General features: G+C 37.8%; 1 protein-coding gene across 1 annotated transcript; it reads left to right on the top strand.

The window, feature by feature from the left end:
• The first annotated feature begins 10,099 nt into the window (after positions 1 to 10,099).
• Positions 10,100 to 15,877, top strand: LOC110017198 (leucine-rich repeat-containing protein 51). Its single transcript, XM_020712190.2, has 4 exons — positions 10,100 to 10,207; positions 12,347 to 12,552; positions 13,421 to 13,569; positions 15,704 to 15,877. Exons 1-4 carry the CDS (start codon positions 10,156 to 10,158, stop codon positions 15,822 to 15,824), a joined length of 528 nt encoding a protein of 175 aa, XP_020567849.1. The 5' UTR covers positions 10,100 to 10,155; the 3' UTR covers positions 15,825 to 15,877.
• The last annotated feature ends 1,080 nt before the right edge of the window (positions 15,878 to 16,957 follow it).

Genomic DNA, 16,957 nt, shown 5'->3' with positions numbered 1-16,957 from the left:
TTTTTGTGCTCTACATCTGTCGATATTGACCTGTGCACTCAGTTCCTCAACCTCTCCGAGTTGGAAACAGGGCAGATGTTTGTGCAGCTCATCCCTTCTCCACCTGCAAACCTCTCAGGCGCTGCCCTCTACGCACACATTTAACCTCTCTGGTTCCACCTGGACTCCACATCGTACTTCCCTTTGTAATTGAATGTGATATAGATGGTATTCAGTAAAAGTATAGTAACATAGCATTCAAATGTAAATTATTTTATTTCTAAAGCACCTTTCATGTAAAAAAGAACAGCTCAAGGTGCTGTACATAAAAACAAACAAGCACACAAAAACACCAATCATGCAATGCAATGAAATAATAAAATAAGCCCCTCATAGTAAAAATAGTCAAAAACAACCACAAATAAAAGAGAAAGGATTCTAAATAACTACAGAAGAGAGAACTCAGAAGGCGCCGTCTGCCCTGTTCTCCTGTTCGCCGGGGTGTCAGCATCTATGCAGCACAGGCACAACTCATCCCCAGCACCTCCCGCTCCACAGACCCACAACCCCCCGGTCCAGTGCACCTAACGTGGGGACACCGGGCCAGGCAGCTCGGAGGCCAAAAACACTGGGAGCCCAGACACAATCACCCAAGCAAAGGGTGAGAAAACACTCGTAAACAGTCTAAAATGTAGAAGTAATAAATATAACAGTTAAAGTATAAAAAACAGCTAAAATGAAAATATAAATTCAAATAAGTTATTGCATAAAAAGTGCATTAAAAAGTCTACAACCTAAAATATAAATTAGAACAAGTTAAGACGTGAAAAAGTACGACTTGTATATATTAAGTGCAATAAATATATTGTATTTAATTGATAAAACATGTTCGCCAACATGCTCCGTGCATTAAGTGTGTGTTTGTCTTTGCCTGTGATGGAGAGCAGGTGTTTTTGATAAATACTCATTTACGCGTGGATGGATCAAAATACTGCTTTGACGTTGTTTATGGTGAGGAATAAACATTACAGTACACCTAAAAGCTCCAAAAAAGTTGATTCTTTATGGTATGGTATAGGCCGTTTAAAAGTACAGGCGTCAGCAGTAAAAAAGGAAGGACACGAAGACAGAAAAGTATTTTCCAAAGTGCAAATTTATACAAAATGTCTTCCTCCCACCATCCAAAAAGCATGTTTTTGGATGGTGGGAGGAAGCCAGAGTGCCCGCAGAAAAAAATAAAGGTGTTTCATAGATGAGATAATAAAAGCAAAATCTGTTTATTGTTTCACAGGTAAAGAATTTAGATGAAACTAGGACATTCATACATGGTTAATTGTTAACTATGCATATAGACTCCACCAAGGAGCAATGTAAATGATGCAGATTGAATACTTCCTGTAGGTTTGCCGTTAAGACCTGTGGAGGATAAGCATCTCAAAGACATAGGCCATGATTTACAGTCCGAAAAGGTGGAATTGGCCCTGTTTGGGTTGATTTACAGCCTCATGTGAAGTATACTTGGAGGACAAGGTAGAAGATTGACAGCAAGACTGGGGGAGCAGTACAGATCCATCACAGGGAAACGAAAAAAGTGCTGAGCTGAAAAGCACAGCTGTCACGCAAGTACAGAGGCAAGCTGAAATCTCATGTGGAAATGGTCCATTGAGGACTTTGTTTCTTGTACACAGGAAGCTTTTCCCTCTTACCTCAGCTGCAGGTGATCTGTCAAAACCGCACTCTCTCTATGAGGGAATTTAAAGAAGCAAATTTGATTTAGTTATGTCTCAGCAGCTGGATTCAATCCTGCTCAGTTATAATTATCACGCAAATGAAGCTGCACTACTGGTAAAACATTTACATTCACAGTTCAGACATTTTAAGCCACAAGCCTTTTAGGTGCATTTGGGCACAAAACAATAAAGTCGTAGACCGCTCGGTGAAGCCGTTTGAGCATGCTGCAAGCAACAGGTCATAGCAAACACTTGGACAATACACAAGTAAGGCTGAATAGGTGATTCATATGGATCTTTCAGTTTTTTAATAACCTCACAAATATTCTGGACTGCACGGGGGGCTCATGAGAGCAAGTCACATACGTGTCCTTTAGAGCGCATGTAGTGGCCATCCCACAGGCACTATACACGTTGACACCTGAATTTGTTTCCAGCTATGAAAAGCAATCACTTAGGTTTTTGCTTTCCAGTAGATTCAAAATTAAGGTAAGTCTGGAGCAGAAGTGGTCTGATGCATTTATGCACCAATAGGCACCACGGATTGAGTATCATATGCTCATCCTGTGCATGTGGCTTTCACATGGGGTTAATAAGGGACCAGTACTCGCACCTTACAAACAACTAGAGCATCAGGGTACAGTGAAACAGCATCACTTATACGTCACAAGTGTAACATATTATCCTTACAAATACTTTTACCATACACTTATTGACATTGGTTTGTCCCATATTCATGACGTTCCTCGAGAAGCCACACCTCCACTCCCTTTATGCTTCGTCTCACCTGGCATGTGTTACCTGTTCAAAAAATGCGCTAAACACGAATTTTGGTTCATCGTGTTCACACTGGACTAGCGCATGTACCCACAGTTGGAAGAGGCTTGGTGTGAAATGTCGAATCTGTGCAAATCTTGTGAATCCTGCTCCAGGCTTTTTCTTCCACAATTATTAATTTCTCTCCCATGATCAATTTTCAAATGGTTGGCACTTCCGTGAATGAAAAAGGATGCTATCCGTATGTCACTACCAAATCTGAGTCTCTAACTAGTCAACATTCAACTGGTTTAACTTTCAACGAGCGTTCGATGGCTGCACTTCTTTGTATGAAGGTCCGGACGCATAAACATGACAGATGTTGTTGCAGAAACCCAAAATGTGCATTTCCAAGCTCGCTGTGGTCGTAGCTTTAGCTGCTCTTCTTAATGACGGGCCCCAACCAGCCAAAAACCTGCTGCACCCGTCCAGATCTACTCCCAATACAGGTACATGCAACTAAAGCTTATGTTTGTAAATACCTGCTCTGCTTACATTTTTATTTTTAAGATTTGCAAAGGGATGCACGTGAAGGCGGACAAATCCTACGTCTTGCTGGTTTTCTGTATCTGACATTTTTGTAAATACAGCAGCAGCACTATAGGGCAAAAAAGAGGGTAGTTTTAGCCAAATTACTAGTTTTACGTGCATTGCTATGTGTTTGATTAAGCCGTTATAAGATCTATATAACAGTTTACATTTGCACTATATTTTTTTCCATTTCTAGACAGGTTTTTCTATTTTTCTGTAATCACCACATCATCTCACATCTATCAACATGGCAATGTTAAATTACTGCAAGAACAAAGTCTATCAGTTCCAGTTGCTGCCATCCATTTAGGTGTATTCACCACATTCAGCCTCAGCTTTCTCAATCTTCACTAAGATTAGACAAATCTCAGCTGTGAGTTCCATTTCATGCTGATAAAGCGTGTGCGTTGTACTTGCAAGATGTGTGACTGTTACGATAAATCAGCTCAAAACACTGTTTGTGCATTTAAATGTATGTTCCAATTGTAAATGCTGTCTTTGGTGATAAGACTAAATATTATTAAGTGTAATATTTAAACCAAACTGTAATACAATTTGTTTATCTGCAGCAACAATTGTTTTTGTTTATTGTAGCAGCTCATAAACAATGACGGTGGAAAAACTCCAAAATGAGCAAACATGGAGTATTTTAGAAAAACTTTCTTGCTGATCTGTTTTCTGCTTGTTTTAATTATCACATTTTTCAAGTGTTTTACTTTTATTTCACTTCAGACACGGATGCTACTAATATTAATGCAAACTAATAAAACATGTGGACATAATAATGAAATTGTAGCTTAAAGAGATTTTTTAAATAAATAACTAATAAAACTTTTATATATATGTATATATATTTACTTTAAAAGTCTCATAAAACAAGTCCAAACTACATTTTTTTTTCCAAAAATCAGTCATGGCAGGCCCTCCATGCTAACACCAGTACCATTGTTAATTTTGTATCCTTATTCAGTCTGCTTTAAAGAGGTGTTAATGTATTACACAGTAACAGAAATGACAAACACTCATCCGACAACGTGAAAAAACAAACTTTATATTAAGAGCTCTTGAAGAAGAAAGCAAAATTGACGAGTTGTTGCCATAGTTATCAAATTATGAAAGTAAAAATAAAAGGGAGAATCTGCATTGACCTACTCCTCTGGCTTCTCCCTATTGCTCCAACTGTAGGGCCATTTGATCGTGTAGTGGTGTCCGAAAGTGGTTTTTGAATGGGTAGCCGAAGGGATTTAAGGTGGGGTTTCCCTCCACCGGTTTTTGCTGTGGGCTTGATGTTTTTTCAATAAACAGACTTTATTCTGACAATTCAGGATTATAAATATATTTTAAGATTTTTTTTTATATTTTTCTTTAGGGAATCTCAGCCTCGTGTATAAAAATGTGGTGGGGACTCGTCTGGATGGCTCCTTTAAATGTTTAATCTATCCCAACTCATCTTCTTTGATTATTTTACACAATACTTTTATACTCTCATTTTTTGTTACACATTGCAGTCCAAGTGCCAATTCCTTCCCTAACAAGTCAATATTTTTCATGTTCCACATTGTTTGAGTCACATTGTGCCTGCAAATCAATGCATTCACTGCACGCCGTGAAAAGGCAAAGTTACACAGCTGTTCTTCTGCACATGCAGATATCCTGCAGCAGTGCAGTGTGAAAAACTGTACTCACCTATCGTCTTTGTGCTAGCTCAAATTCGCTCATGTCTCTCAGTGCCACTGTGAAGAGAAATTCATGTAATCTGCCATTACTCAAGGCTTTGCCCAGCCTGTTGATGTTGGACAATTATGCAAAGTCCTACAATAAATTTCCAGCCCGATTTTTAAATGAATAACTTTTATATTATGTGCAAAGGATGAAATATTTTCTCCCTTTATGAGCAGAGGTAGTGCACGCTAATGACAAAGCAAAAGCAGCTTTTCTTTGACCTTTCTGTTAAAACCTTTCAGAAGAAACTTTTCAAGCATAGAATTCCAGTAATTATTAGGTATTTCAGTATTTTGACTTCATCCTTGTCACCTTGTTCCAAATACCTACTGCGCAGTTTGTTAAAATACAGCCTAGAGCAGTTCAAATGTGTGTGTTTTGTGTGGGTCTCATCGAGAATCTGTCGTGGAAATGGATTTATTCATTTATTTAGGAACGTCACATTTAATTACAGCTGCAAGCGATACTGAATGTCCGTACACACAACCACAGTTTCAGTTCAGGGTGGATGTTATCTTATGCTGAAATGGCAGTTATGGGTCAAAAGTGCTGAGTCAGGAAGAGAAATAGAGCCACAGCAACTGCAATATTTTTGGCGCATTTTACGCAGATAAATATTTGGACTAAACTTTGTGTTGGAGCATTCAAGTAATTGTTACAATTTTCCCTGATGTTTATAGTTTGATATACCCATCCATGATTTACATGATCCTGTGAGGTGAGATACTTTGGAACAAGACTTCCTACCCTGTGCATGCTGGATCTGGTTGAAAGGAGGATGTGTGGGGTTCAAACCCTTCATGCCTCCAATCATTAATATAAAACAGTTTTCTTCAATGTTCTCTTTTCCATTCAAGGTGATGCTAAATTAGTTTGAGTCCCGGGTTTAATATGTTGTGAATTAGCGGTTAAACCTTTTTTTTGGACAAAAGAGTCATAAGAAAACTTGCTTACATACATTATGTTCAATAAATAAATGTAACAGTTGCCACAGTCGCGACACAATATATTGGTTAGAATTGGACAAATCCTTTAAAAAAAATGTTGTCAGGTAAACGTTTTACAGTGTTTGACAAAGGTAGACTGTTTTTGTTTTTAAATACTGCAATTTTTGCACTATAAGGTGCAATTTTCTTTTCTTTCCAAAAACGACATTGTGTCTTATAAGACAGAGCATTGTTTACAAGGAGGACTTCTTCTGTAAACAAGGTGGGGTGTTATTATGAATATGCCAAGTCGGCTAATGTGTGGCGGTGTTGGACTGTGTTTTTTTCTTTTTCTTTTTTTTAACACAGTGGTATCAGCCGTTTTTTTTTTTTCTTTACATGAAAACAAGGTTGGGAGTTGCAGGTTTTGGCATAATGGTAACTTGGCTAATGTGAAGCGATGTTGGGCTGTTTGTTTTTACGTGTGACTAACAAGGTTGGGCATTAGCATAGTCAGAGTAACATTTGCTTTAGCTTTATCAGTTCTTTTCGTGTTGCAAACAAGATTGGGTGTTATTGTCAATACACTAATGCTGCTACCGTGTAGCAATGTCAGACTGCTGTTTTTTTCCGTGTTACTAGCAAAACTTTGTCTCAACGTAGTCACAGTAACATTTGTTTTAGCTGTATCTGTCGGTTTGTGACATGCAAACATGGTTGGGAGTTACAGGTACTGTTAATATGGTAACGTGGCTAATGTGTAGCCAGTGTTGGGGGTAACAGATTACAAAGTAACGGAATTACTGGAATTTATTTAATGGAGGTACGTAACAAATTACAGGTCCAATTTCAGCAATTAATAACAATTACTGCAAATAATTGTTATCATTAGCAATAATTATGTTTCGGGTGGGAGTTACAGGTATTGCAAATATGCTAGCACGACTAACGCTTTTACCGTGACTAACATGTAGTGTGTTACAAACAAGTGCTGTAAAGGGAGTAATTAAAGTCTGACTGACTGACTTATCTCTGTCCCTTTTGTCTTGCTTAATGCGCCTAACAACATAAGTCCGAAAATTGACCATTTATTGACGGTTAATCTGGTGCGTGTGGTAAAATGTACAGGGATGTTTCTTCCTATCCAATCTCTTGCCTGATGTGATAGCCCCCTTAAATGAGCTGTTTCTCATTTAAATTAAAAGACAATAAACCTCACAGACTCTTCGGCCGGATGGTCCTAACAAACCTTGATTTCAGTCCGTGTTGTTTTCAGCCATACCTCTGCCTCTTTCAGGAAACGATCATTTCATCGGTCTCAGTCTATGCGTCTGCGCTTTTCCTCTTCATGGTAATGAAAGGCTACCTTTTGTCATTCAAAGGTAGCTGATGTACTATTCACACACTACAAGAGTGACAGAAAAAAAAGACCTCAGACGAAGGCAATTTTCCTTCATTACCTCTTTCCTCTGTCACTTCCTTTATTCCAAACTCCATTATCTCCTTAAGGTTTAAGTTCATATAATATTCTGTCTTTTATTCCCGTTCAATAAGTTTGTTCAACTGAGGGGAGTTCAGGCTTTTCCCTGTCAAACAAAAACCAAAACGTGAACTCTATCATGGTTGTCTTTCGTGTGAGGAAATTTAATCCACAGCAAACAGGAAGTGTAGCATTGTAAAAATGTACTGCATGACTGAAATAGTATTTATTTAAAAAAAATGAGTGAGAAAGAGAGAGGAAGATCAAACTTGGAACTGTTTATCATGATTTGATTGGAAAATAAAGAGTGAAAGGAGATACACTTTCATATTTATACATAAACAAAGAAATGATCCCGTGAATTTCAATCATAAATAGACATCTTTGCACTTATATACAGTACATGGCATACTGAATTCATTAAATGTGAAGTTTGTCAAAAATGAAATGTAAAATCCTTTTAGCTAGAGAACCATGGAGAGAAAATAACCTCACCGGATTTGTGTGTGTGTGTAATTCTTGATTTGTAACTCATGCAATAAATGTTGCATGAAACTGTGTACTTGTAATTGTGTATTCACAAGTGTGTTCGAATATCAAGAACTTACAATATACAAAAAACATTTGTAAATGCACAACTTGAAATTACAGCAACTTAAAACTAACTACAAATTTTAAATGGCTCAGACAGACGCTTTAACATTTTTAAATAGTACGTTCCAATCAGCTGATGCACACACACAAAACAACATTTATTTATCATCAGCCAATTTGAGCTTATATTGTAAATAATATCTGGTAATATCTGGTTTCTTTAACAGATATGTCCTGATAAGTAAAAGACTTCTACATTTTTTTAAAAGTATTCCAGAACTAATTGCTCCCTCACGGCAGAGCCACCTCTGATAAAGGATGGCGTCTGCTATTGCCGTGATTTTGGGACCAGGGCTTGGAGAAGAGCTCCTTACATAGACTGTAAAGGTGAGTGCAGAGTTTTGAAAAAAAAATTTCGGATCAAAATTTCTTTTGATCGAGATAAGTGGGTTATGCCGATTGTTGATCCAATCGTGGTGCATATAATCAGTTTGTTCTGATCGAGGGTCACTACTGTGCAGGTTTAGTAGCTGGTTTTGTGGACGGTGTCGTGCTCCTGAGGAGTCCTGGAGCGCAAACAGGACCGGCCGGCTGCAAACCTTGTCACTGAGCAGTGCACCCGGACTCGTAGCTTCGTGTTTGAGGGCAGGGGAGGGTGCTTTGTTAAGGTGTGTGCTTTGGAGGAGGCTGCAGACCACAATCCATCTGCCCGCTCTGCATGACTGAGCTGCCGGACTCGAGATCCCTGTCTCCCGGGACAACTGGGTTTTTGAGCAGAGGAGCGGCTCTGGGACGCTTTATGAGCTCATGGAAGTGGCTTTTCGAAGCAAAAATGCCACTTCGTCTAGTCCTAAAAAAAACGTGTAAATAATCACGTGACTTCATGTTTCTAATCGTGTCCAGACAAAATAAAGGCTGATATTATATATATATATATTTACACTCAGCCAAGATACACATTGCTGCACTGAGTTTTTAAGTTCATCCACAGATAAATGTTGTTGTTGTTGGCACGTATTAGCCTAACCCCAACCCTTCTTCCGGCTCTGTTCCGCCAAGAATAAAGCACTGGCCGCATGGGTTAAAAAAAAATTATGAGCGAACAAGCACCTAATAATTATCATAATAATAATAATAAAAGCATGTTTAGACAATCATCTTGCTCTGCCACACCTTTGTTTGTTTACAATGGAACTCGCTATTTCTTCTTCTACGGCCCTTTCAGGGATTTCAGATAGTTCTGCGCATGTCAAAATGACTTGTTCCGATCGAAAGCGTGGTGTATGTAAACGATTGTTAGAATCGCATAAAGTTTTACTGGGCTCATGTGAACAGTTCAATTTCAATCCGATCTTTGATCCGATCAAATATATTTTGCACATGTAACTGTAGCTACTGACTGAGGTTCCGCCTAGAATAATAAAAAATAAAAAAATCAGAATACTACTGTAATATTAGACTTCCTGCAAGCTTCATCAGTCAAAACTGTTAAAGTTTAGTTGCAAAAAACCAACTGAAAACTAATAGTTACATTTAATTTCTACTTTTATTTTATTTTTTCTGTTCTTAAGTTGTAATAAGTTTTACATTTTTTTTTCTAAAGCATTGGCTGCAATGTCTGCCTGTTTTCCCCCACAAGGCATTAGGACATTAAAAGCAGGAGATAAAAAAAAGTGTTTTCTAAATGGAAAAAAAAGGCTTTAAATCAAGAATTATGTTATCGTGTTTAGAAAAAGTTTAAAAAGGAATTGAATTGATCAGTAACATATAGGTTTATGATAATAAGTCTACAGAGCTGTGAAGTTTGTTGAACCACACGTTCAAAAAGAAAAAAAGAAAAAAATGACAAAAACGAGTTGATTGTGTTTAGATTTGCAAAATAATTTATTGACAGCTCGGTTATATTTGGCCAGATCTCCTGTTTTGGAACCTCCCTGCCCCTCAGTGTGCAAATGCTGAGCGCCTGAGGCAACAAAAGGCCCAGCGGACACAACTGAGATGACGGTGACAACAGGTGTGACACCGATAGAGTCAGACGCAACTTGAAAAGGAAGCATTTGTGTGGAGGTGGGGTACAAAGCCGCACGTAGAGAAAGCAGCGGCAGCCGGCAGGCTAGAACAGCTTGAAAAGAGCGCTCTGTGTGAAGCTGTCAAGGAAACGCACAGAAGAATCAGCTGATCCATCAGCTGTGGTCTGATCCTCACTGCAATGATTCTTCAAAAAAAAACAGTTTTTTTAAAACATTAATTTTAGACAGTCAATTTTTTTTCTGGCTGTTTTTTCTTTTCTTTTGAATACATTTGTTTACATATAAAACCCGGAAGTTCCATAGTTTAACTTTTAGCTCAACTGTTGGACACTTTTAGACCTCTGCAAATGTACGCACCGCCAGTGGATTTGTCTTTTAATGAAATAAGCAGCCTGACAGGTACAGTATCACCCTAATTTCTCTTCTTATTTTAAAAATTATCTTTGTTACCTTTAAGTTTGATTTTTAGCCTGAAATTCACCAAATTCAAATTCACCATATTACGCCATAAATGGAACATTTCTGAAAAATCGACGTCTTTATCGAAGACAATTCTTTAGCCAAAAGCCTTTTTTTCCCAAGTCAAAGTTATAAGAGATAGTTAATTTAACATGGAAAACAGTTTAATCTGACTTAATGAACATTTGATGAAGAGCAAAAACCAGAAATACAATCAGATTTCAACCTTGTTTTAAACTGAAAGGGGAATGACTTTAGATCATTTCTAAATCAACAACTTGAATTCGTTGACTGGCTGCCATTTTGTTAGTAATACCTTGAAATGTCAGACATCTCCTTAAATGCGACAGGACGACCTGTGAGAAGGTAGTGTGTGGTATTCACATAAGCCCACAGTGAATGTTTAAAAAAAAAGACTTGTCATTCATGAACCCGGAATTTTCCACACACAACAGGGAAAAAAATAATACTTCCAACAGGAGGACAGGAGGACATTTCTCCCAATATCTTTGTTTTTTAATATTCTTTTATTAAAACTTAAAATTCACAAATGCAGAAAAAAATGAGAAAAGTTGTGATGTTACATGAAATGTTCACAGATGTATCAAAAATTAAAATGTTAAAAACCAGAAGTATGAAGAAACCACATGAAAAATACGTGAATCAATAAAGAACATAAAGTGCTGTTTATATGCACAGCACATGCAACAGTTATGTAATTTTAATGAGAAATGTGTCATCCAGATATTACTTCCACACGAACCATCTACCTAACACTGTGTTTACACTAACAAATTTGCGTCCTCTGCCTCTGTTTTGTCGTGTGTGTGCTGGACGTTTGGCCAAAAATGTATTCATAAACCTAACACTCTCGCCATGTGTGGGAGGAGCTATTGTCCAAAGATCGCCTCATCTCTACATGGAAGCATCGACTGTTTATCTCCTGTACAAAGTATGGAAAACAGATGATGGATGATGCTGAGAGATCTGGTTTATTCAATTAAAAGTTTTAAAAAAAAGTTTTTCTGCATGAGTTCATGAAGTCATTCAGAGATTCCAGTACAACGAGGCTCACCATCTACTGCATCTTAATGTCGCTAAGAGCGGTACTTCCATCTCTGTGACGCAATTTGATGACTTGTTCCGCATTAGTCAGAGGATGAAAAAAAGAGCAAAATGACAAGACCTTTTTAGTATTGACTTGCTAAAAATAAGAAAAATATCATAAAGTTCAGGAGAACGATCAGATTCTCCTGAATCTTGGTTCTGAACTGCACCCGCTGACTACAGTGTGTCACGGGCCAAAGCTGTGTTCCTGATGGATTGACGTGACGCAAATTCTTTGACAAAATTTATGTATTTGAACTGGCAAAATATTGTGTCCAAATTTTATCGACCCACCAGAAAGGATCTGTCACAAGTACACAGCGCCTGATGATCAAATCACAGGACCTTAGATGCTGTGCATCTGTACATTGACTGGCTGCCCCTGCCATGCAAATCGCATTCGGTGTAAACGTGTAAATAGCCTGAGAGCATGTTTGATCCTCCTCCCTGCAGGACAGTACCTTTAGCCACCATGCAAAAGCTGGTCAAGGACTGGTCAGTGGAGGATTACAGTTTGTGTTTGCGTAAGAAACCAGATCACGCCTGGCTTTTTTAAAAGTGGTTTCCTAAATATCGTGTAAACAACAAACCCGGCTTTCCTTTAGATGTGTTTTTCCCTCAGTCATTGGTACATATACTTGATTAAAGGTGATTATGGCAAAGAGAAAAGGATGGGGAATTTTGTTTCCTCTGTTCTTCATGACACATTTTTCCTATGAATCTACTAGTTTGTATTCCAGAGAAGGCGCATGCATGTTTTTTTGTGGGTATGCATCATTTATGCGTCTGGCCCCTCATGTCTCCGACACGGAGCATGAAATGTAGTAAACACATAGTGACTGCAGTGCATCGCCTTAATGAAATAATAGATGGCTTTTGGCAGCAGTAATATATATGGAAAACTCAAGGAGAAAACAATTGCAAGCATGCAGTGTAGACATTTATCTATAATTGCTTTTATTTGCTGTTTAGATGCACTCTCTAAGGTACCCCGCAGAGGCCGGCGCCCCTTAAAGCCTAACTCCCAGGGCAAGTACCTGAGCCGTTCTCTGCGTCTCAGCAACAACAGCATCGCTGATGTGTCCAACCTCCAGTGTGTCCTCAGCCATTTCCTGGTTCAACCCACAAGCATCGGCTGGCTGGACCTATCATTTAACAAAATAACTTCCATAAACATAGTAAGACTCTCAGTTATTTTGCAGTACTCTTTAACAATATTTATTTTAGCTTTTTTTAAATAATGTTTTTTTCTTCTCAGGATTTTATTTACTGGGGTATTGGAAACATGTTAAAAAAGTTTTTTATATGTTCTTGTGTCTTTTTTTTTCACGATGGAGGACATATGTTAGGAAAATTAAGCTTAAAATTGCATTTTTAAGTACTTCTTTATTCAAGTTGTTGGGATTTAGGAGCAGACAGGGAAAATGTTTTTGTAAAAAGCTTGTAGCTGTGACGTATGGGCTACAGTCAGTGAACAACATGCTTTCTGCTTTGCTCATTACGATACATCCACTTGCAGACAAACAGATGCCTCTTTGCTTTCCCCGTCTGAGCAAGCATATGGCTCGAAACTATACGGCTGGATAACTCCGATATTTTTTTTTGCACCGGTAATGTTGGGTTAGGGTTGCGAGGAGCTGTAAGCTAGCAGGAGAGAGTGAAAACAAAAGGATGATGGGAAATGGGGGCAGGCTTACTCTGTGCCCGCAACTTCTGCTGCTCTGCAGAAACTGTATCTCAGAAAATTACACAAGTTTTAAATTTCGGCCAAAAACGTCAAAATAGTTATTAAACAACAACAAACGATGATTGGAGTGGGACTTTAAAAGAAAGGATAACCCCTATTGTAACAGTAAAATATGTCCAACTCAAGAGCCTTTCAGCTCTCATCTGTCTGCCCAGCTGTTGGACAGGTAAGTAAAAAAAAAAAAAAAACGATTTTTTAAAGACATTTCAAACCAACATTGTATTAATCTAGGGTTTTTATTAAACTCAACTACTGGTGGTCAAGGATTTATACAGTGGTTTTTGAATGTGTCTGACCAGGTTCTGAGTGAGCTGCAGGAACTGCGTGTGCTGTATCTTCATGGTAACAAAATCAGTAACCTGGCAGACGTTGACATACTTGGACAACTGATGAATCTGCACACAATCACCTTGCATGGAAACCCCATAGCATACATGGAAGACTACAGGTGGGCGCTTTACCTGTTTTAATCGGTTCCATGACATAGAACTTCTGGATAGGAGGCCTCGTGTTTTCACAGGGACTCCTGTGTAACTCCTGTTTGTGAACTTGTTGATTTACCCGATCGAACACTCTGACACAAAATATCAACATTGATCTTTTTTTTTTCAACCTGCTGACTTCCGGACTAAGGTTTGATTAAAAAAGGACAGTAAAGAAAGCCATGTTGGTTCACCCAGCAATCCTAATTAACTATTCTAAACATCCTGTTTGGTTTTACTAATTATGGAAATAAGCTATAGTCACAATTCCTTTTTTTTTTTTTTTTTCATTTTCTTAACCGTTTTATCCCTTTCGGGGTCACGGGGCTGCCGGAGCCTATCCCGGTCACTTGTGGGCAAAGGCAGGGGGGACACCCTGAACAAGTCGCCAGTTTGTCGCAGGGTAGAATGTCCTCACTCACACACCCATTCACTCTCACACTCACACCTATGGTCAATTTAGAGTTGCCAATTAACCTATGAAGCATGTTTTTGGATGGTGGGAGGAAGCCGGAGACCCCGGAGAGAACCCACGCATGCACGGGGAGAACATGCAAACTCCACACAGAAAGGTCCCCCACTGATGTTCTGTTTTTCATGTCCCCCAGCCGGGACTTGAACCGGGGGCCTTCTTGCTGTGAGGCAAGAGCGCTAACCACTGCGCCACCGTGCAGCCCAATTTTATTAACCAAATATTTTATTCATAAAACAACATTTAGGAAGAAAACTCCAAACTTTCTTTGAGTTATTTGGCCAAATCTGATATTATTTACACATCTAGTACAAATAAACAAAACAATGAAAACCTATTATTTGTCTCAACTTTGTAGATTAGCACAACTTTTATTTATTTATTTTTTACTTTCAAAACCTAGTGTTTATCTTAAAAAACTGATGTAGTAATAAGTATTTTACCCTATGTTACTGTCATTTCTTTGTTAGGAATAAAGATTTATACAATTTTTTTTAAATGTTCAGTATTCTTGGTCGTATGTTAACGTGTATTTTGATCATAACAAAATAAAATATGATAAAAAGAAAAACGTAGTGTTAAACAGTCAAAGTTAAGAAAGAAAAAATTTCTCCCCAAAATACTTTAGTAGAACAGAGGTACACAAAATACATATCTGTTTTTGTTTATGGCAGGGCAAGCTTCGTCAGCCTTTTTTTTTGTTTTCAATTACAAAAATTCCTGAGTTTACTGACAGTTAAGCTATTTAACAACAACTGCTTAGCCTCAAAGCTGGCTTTAAAATTGGCTCAATCACTAATTGCATGAGTTTACTGACAGTTAAGCTATTTAACAACAACTGCTTAGCCTCAAAGCTGGCTTTAAAATTGGCTCAATCACCAATTGCATGAGTCAATATAAAACTGAGACAATTTTCCATTCACTTCTATTCGGAATTCCATTTTTTCTTATAATATTTTTCTTGTTCACCTTTTGGCATATCCCTTCAGGGGTCGCCATAGCAAATCAGTTTCCATTGTTGGCAGAGAGTTTTACGCCAGATGCCATTCCCGACACAATCCTGTCCCCTGGCTAGGGACCAGCACAGGGAGACCCAGACTTGGGCCCCCTTGTGGCTACATTTTTTTGCTGATAAAATTAGTTTTTTTTGGTCCAAAGAGTAAAGCGATGTGAGGGGCAGAGTTTGTAGAAACCCTGTTTAATGTAATAAAATGAAGCCTTGTTACACAGCAAATATTGCATCTCTACTTAATTGCAGTATCAGCAAAAATGCCCAAGGTTTTTGTAATCCACGAGTCATTATCTGTTCTCTACAGTCATCATAGTTGCATATATCTTGCATTTCAGCAAATTTGGCTTTCGTGTTGGTTTATGTGTTCTTTGCAAGATTTATTATTCTATGGTTTTGACCGGCAATTTTTTGAAATTTTCGCATAAAGACTACAACTTTTCTCTTTTTTCACTCTTATATTCACGTATGACCAAATTTTATCCGTGCAATTTGTGCAAAAAGTGACTGTGTGACATGGCCTTTAAGGTTTTTAACCAATTTTTACAACTAATTCCTGTTTTGTCAACTGCATTGACTTACTCCTGATGTAATCTTTGTGTGCGTTTCAAATATTTAGGAATCGTGTGATTTTCACTTTGCCTCACCTGAAGAGGATGGATTTCAGTGCCGTGACACCCCAGGATCACATCTGGGCAAATGATTTGAGCTGCCGCCTAAAGAGAAGATCAAGCACATGAACGATCTTGTCATTATTCGAAGCTTGTCTTAAATAAAATGCAGATAGAAGTACAAAATGTGCTGGTTGGATCATGGTCTTGAAATTCACCAATGAACGTCAGTAAAGCTGAACGTCCAAAGGCTTCATCAGATGAAACATATTGCCACACTACAATGTCCCAAACAAGTGAAACCATTTTAAAATCCTTGTTTAAAAAACAGTAAAACTTCTAGATAAAAAACCTTTACAATATAATTTTTTAAATTGTATTTACCCAAAAGTTTCTTACACCAAAACTTTACGGTTGCTTGAAAAACGTTTTGGCTTTGATCTGGATTCCTGATTAAGATGACCAATCTGTACTAATCTGGTGTGTTCAGATTATTTTTAATATTGAGAAGTGCAACTTTTTACTGTAGATGTCATTATCTCAGACAAGAATTTATTACATCTGGATTTAAAGCAAAAAATACCAACGTTTCTACAACATTTATACAGCCCTGCAGGCTTTGAAGCATTTCAAAGGTCAGTGAACTGTTCACTTTTCAAAAGGCAGCCTGAGGGCCGACGTCAACAGCCGTCTTGTTCAATTTGTTCTTCAAATCTAACTGCACACAGAAGACTGTTTCTGAAGTTAAACATAGTCATGAAAATAAAAACACAGAACGTTTTCAGGTAAAGCAGGCTGACCTTCTGTACATTCTTTGTGCTGCTGTCGGAGACACTCAACACATCCCTCAGTCATCCACTGAACCTGCTTCAAATCCCAAACACAAGGAGGACATTTAAAAAAAAAAGTGTTTATTTCCCTGTCACTGTTACCTTCTAAGTAGTTCTTAATGTTGGATTTCTGCTTGTACAGTATTAATAGAACAGGAGACATTTTCAAACAAAACAGGTAAATTATTTGCTTTTTATTTTTAAATTTAATGTACAATTTATTTTCAATTTTAAAAAAATAAGTAAGGAAAATTGTTTCTCATCTAAACAATATTACTTTTATTTTCTTATTTTCACCCCACATTATTGTTTTCTCAGAAAATAAATAACTGTGAACACTGATTTTTGACCTTACTTCAATGAAGAAAATTCAAAAATTGTCCTAAAAAAGATGAATATTTCTGACTATGTAATACACATGCATAATATATG

This window comes from Oryzias latipes, chromosome 19, assembly GCF_002234675.1.
Source record: "Oryzias latipes chromosome 19, ASM223467v1".
Classification (NCBI taxonomy): Eukaryota; Metazoa; Chordata; class Actinopteri; order Beloniformes; family Adrianichthyidae; genus Oryzias; species Oryzias latipes.
The sequence above is the reverse complement of the archived record's forward strand: the minus strand, read 5'-3'. Positions and strand labels throughout refer to the sequence as shown.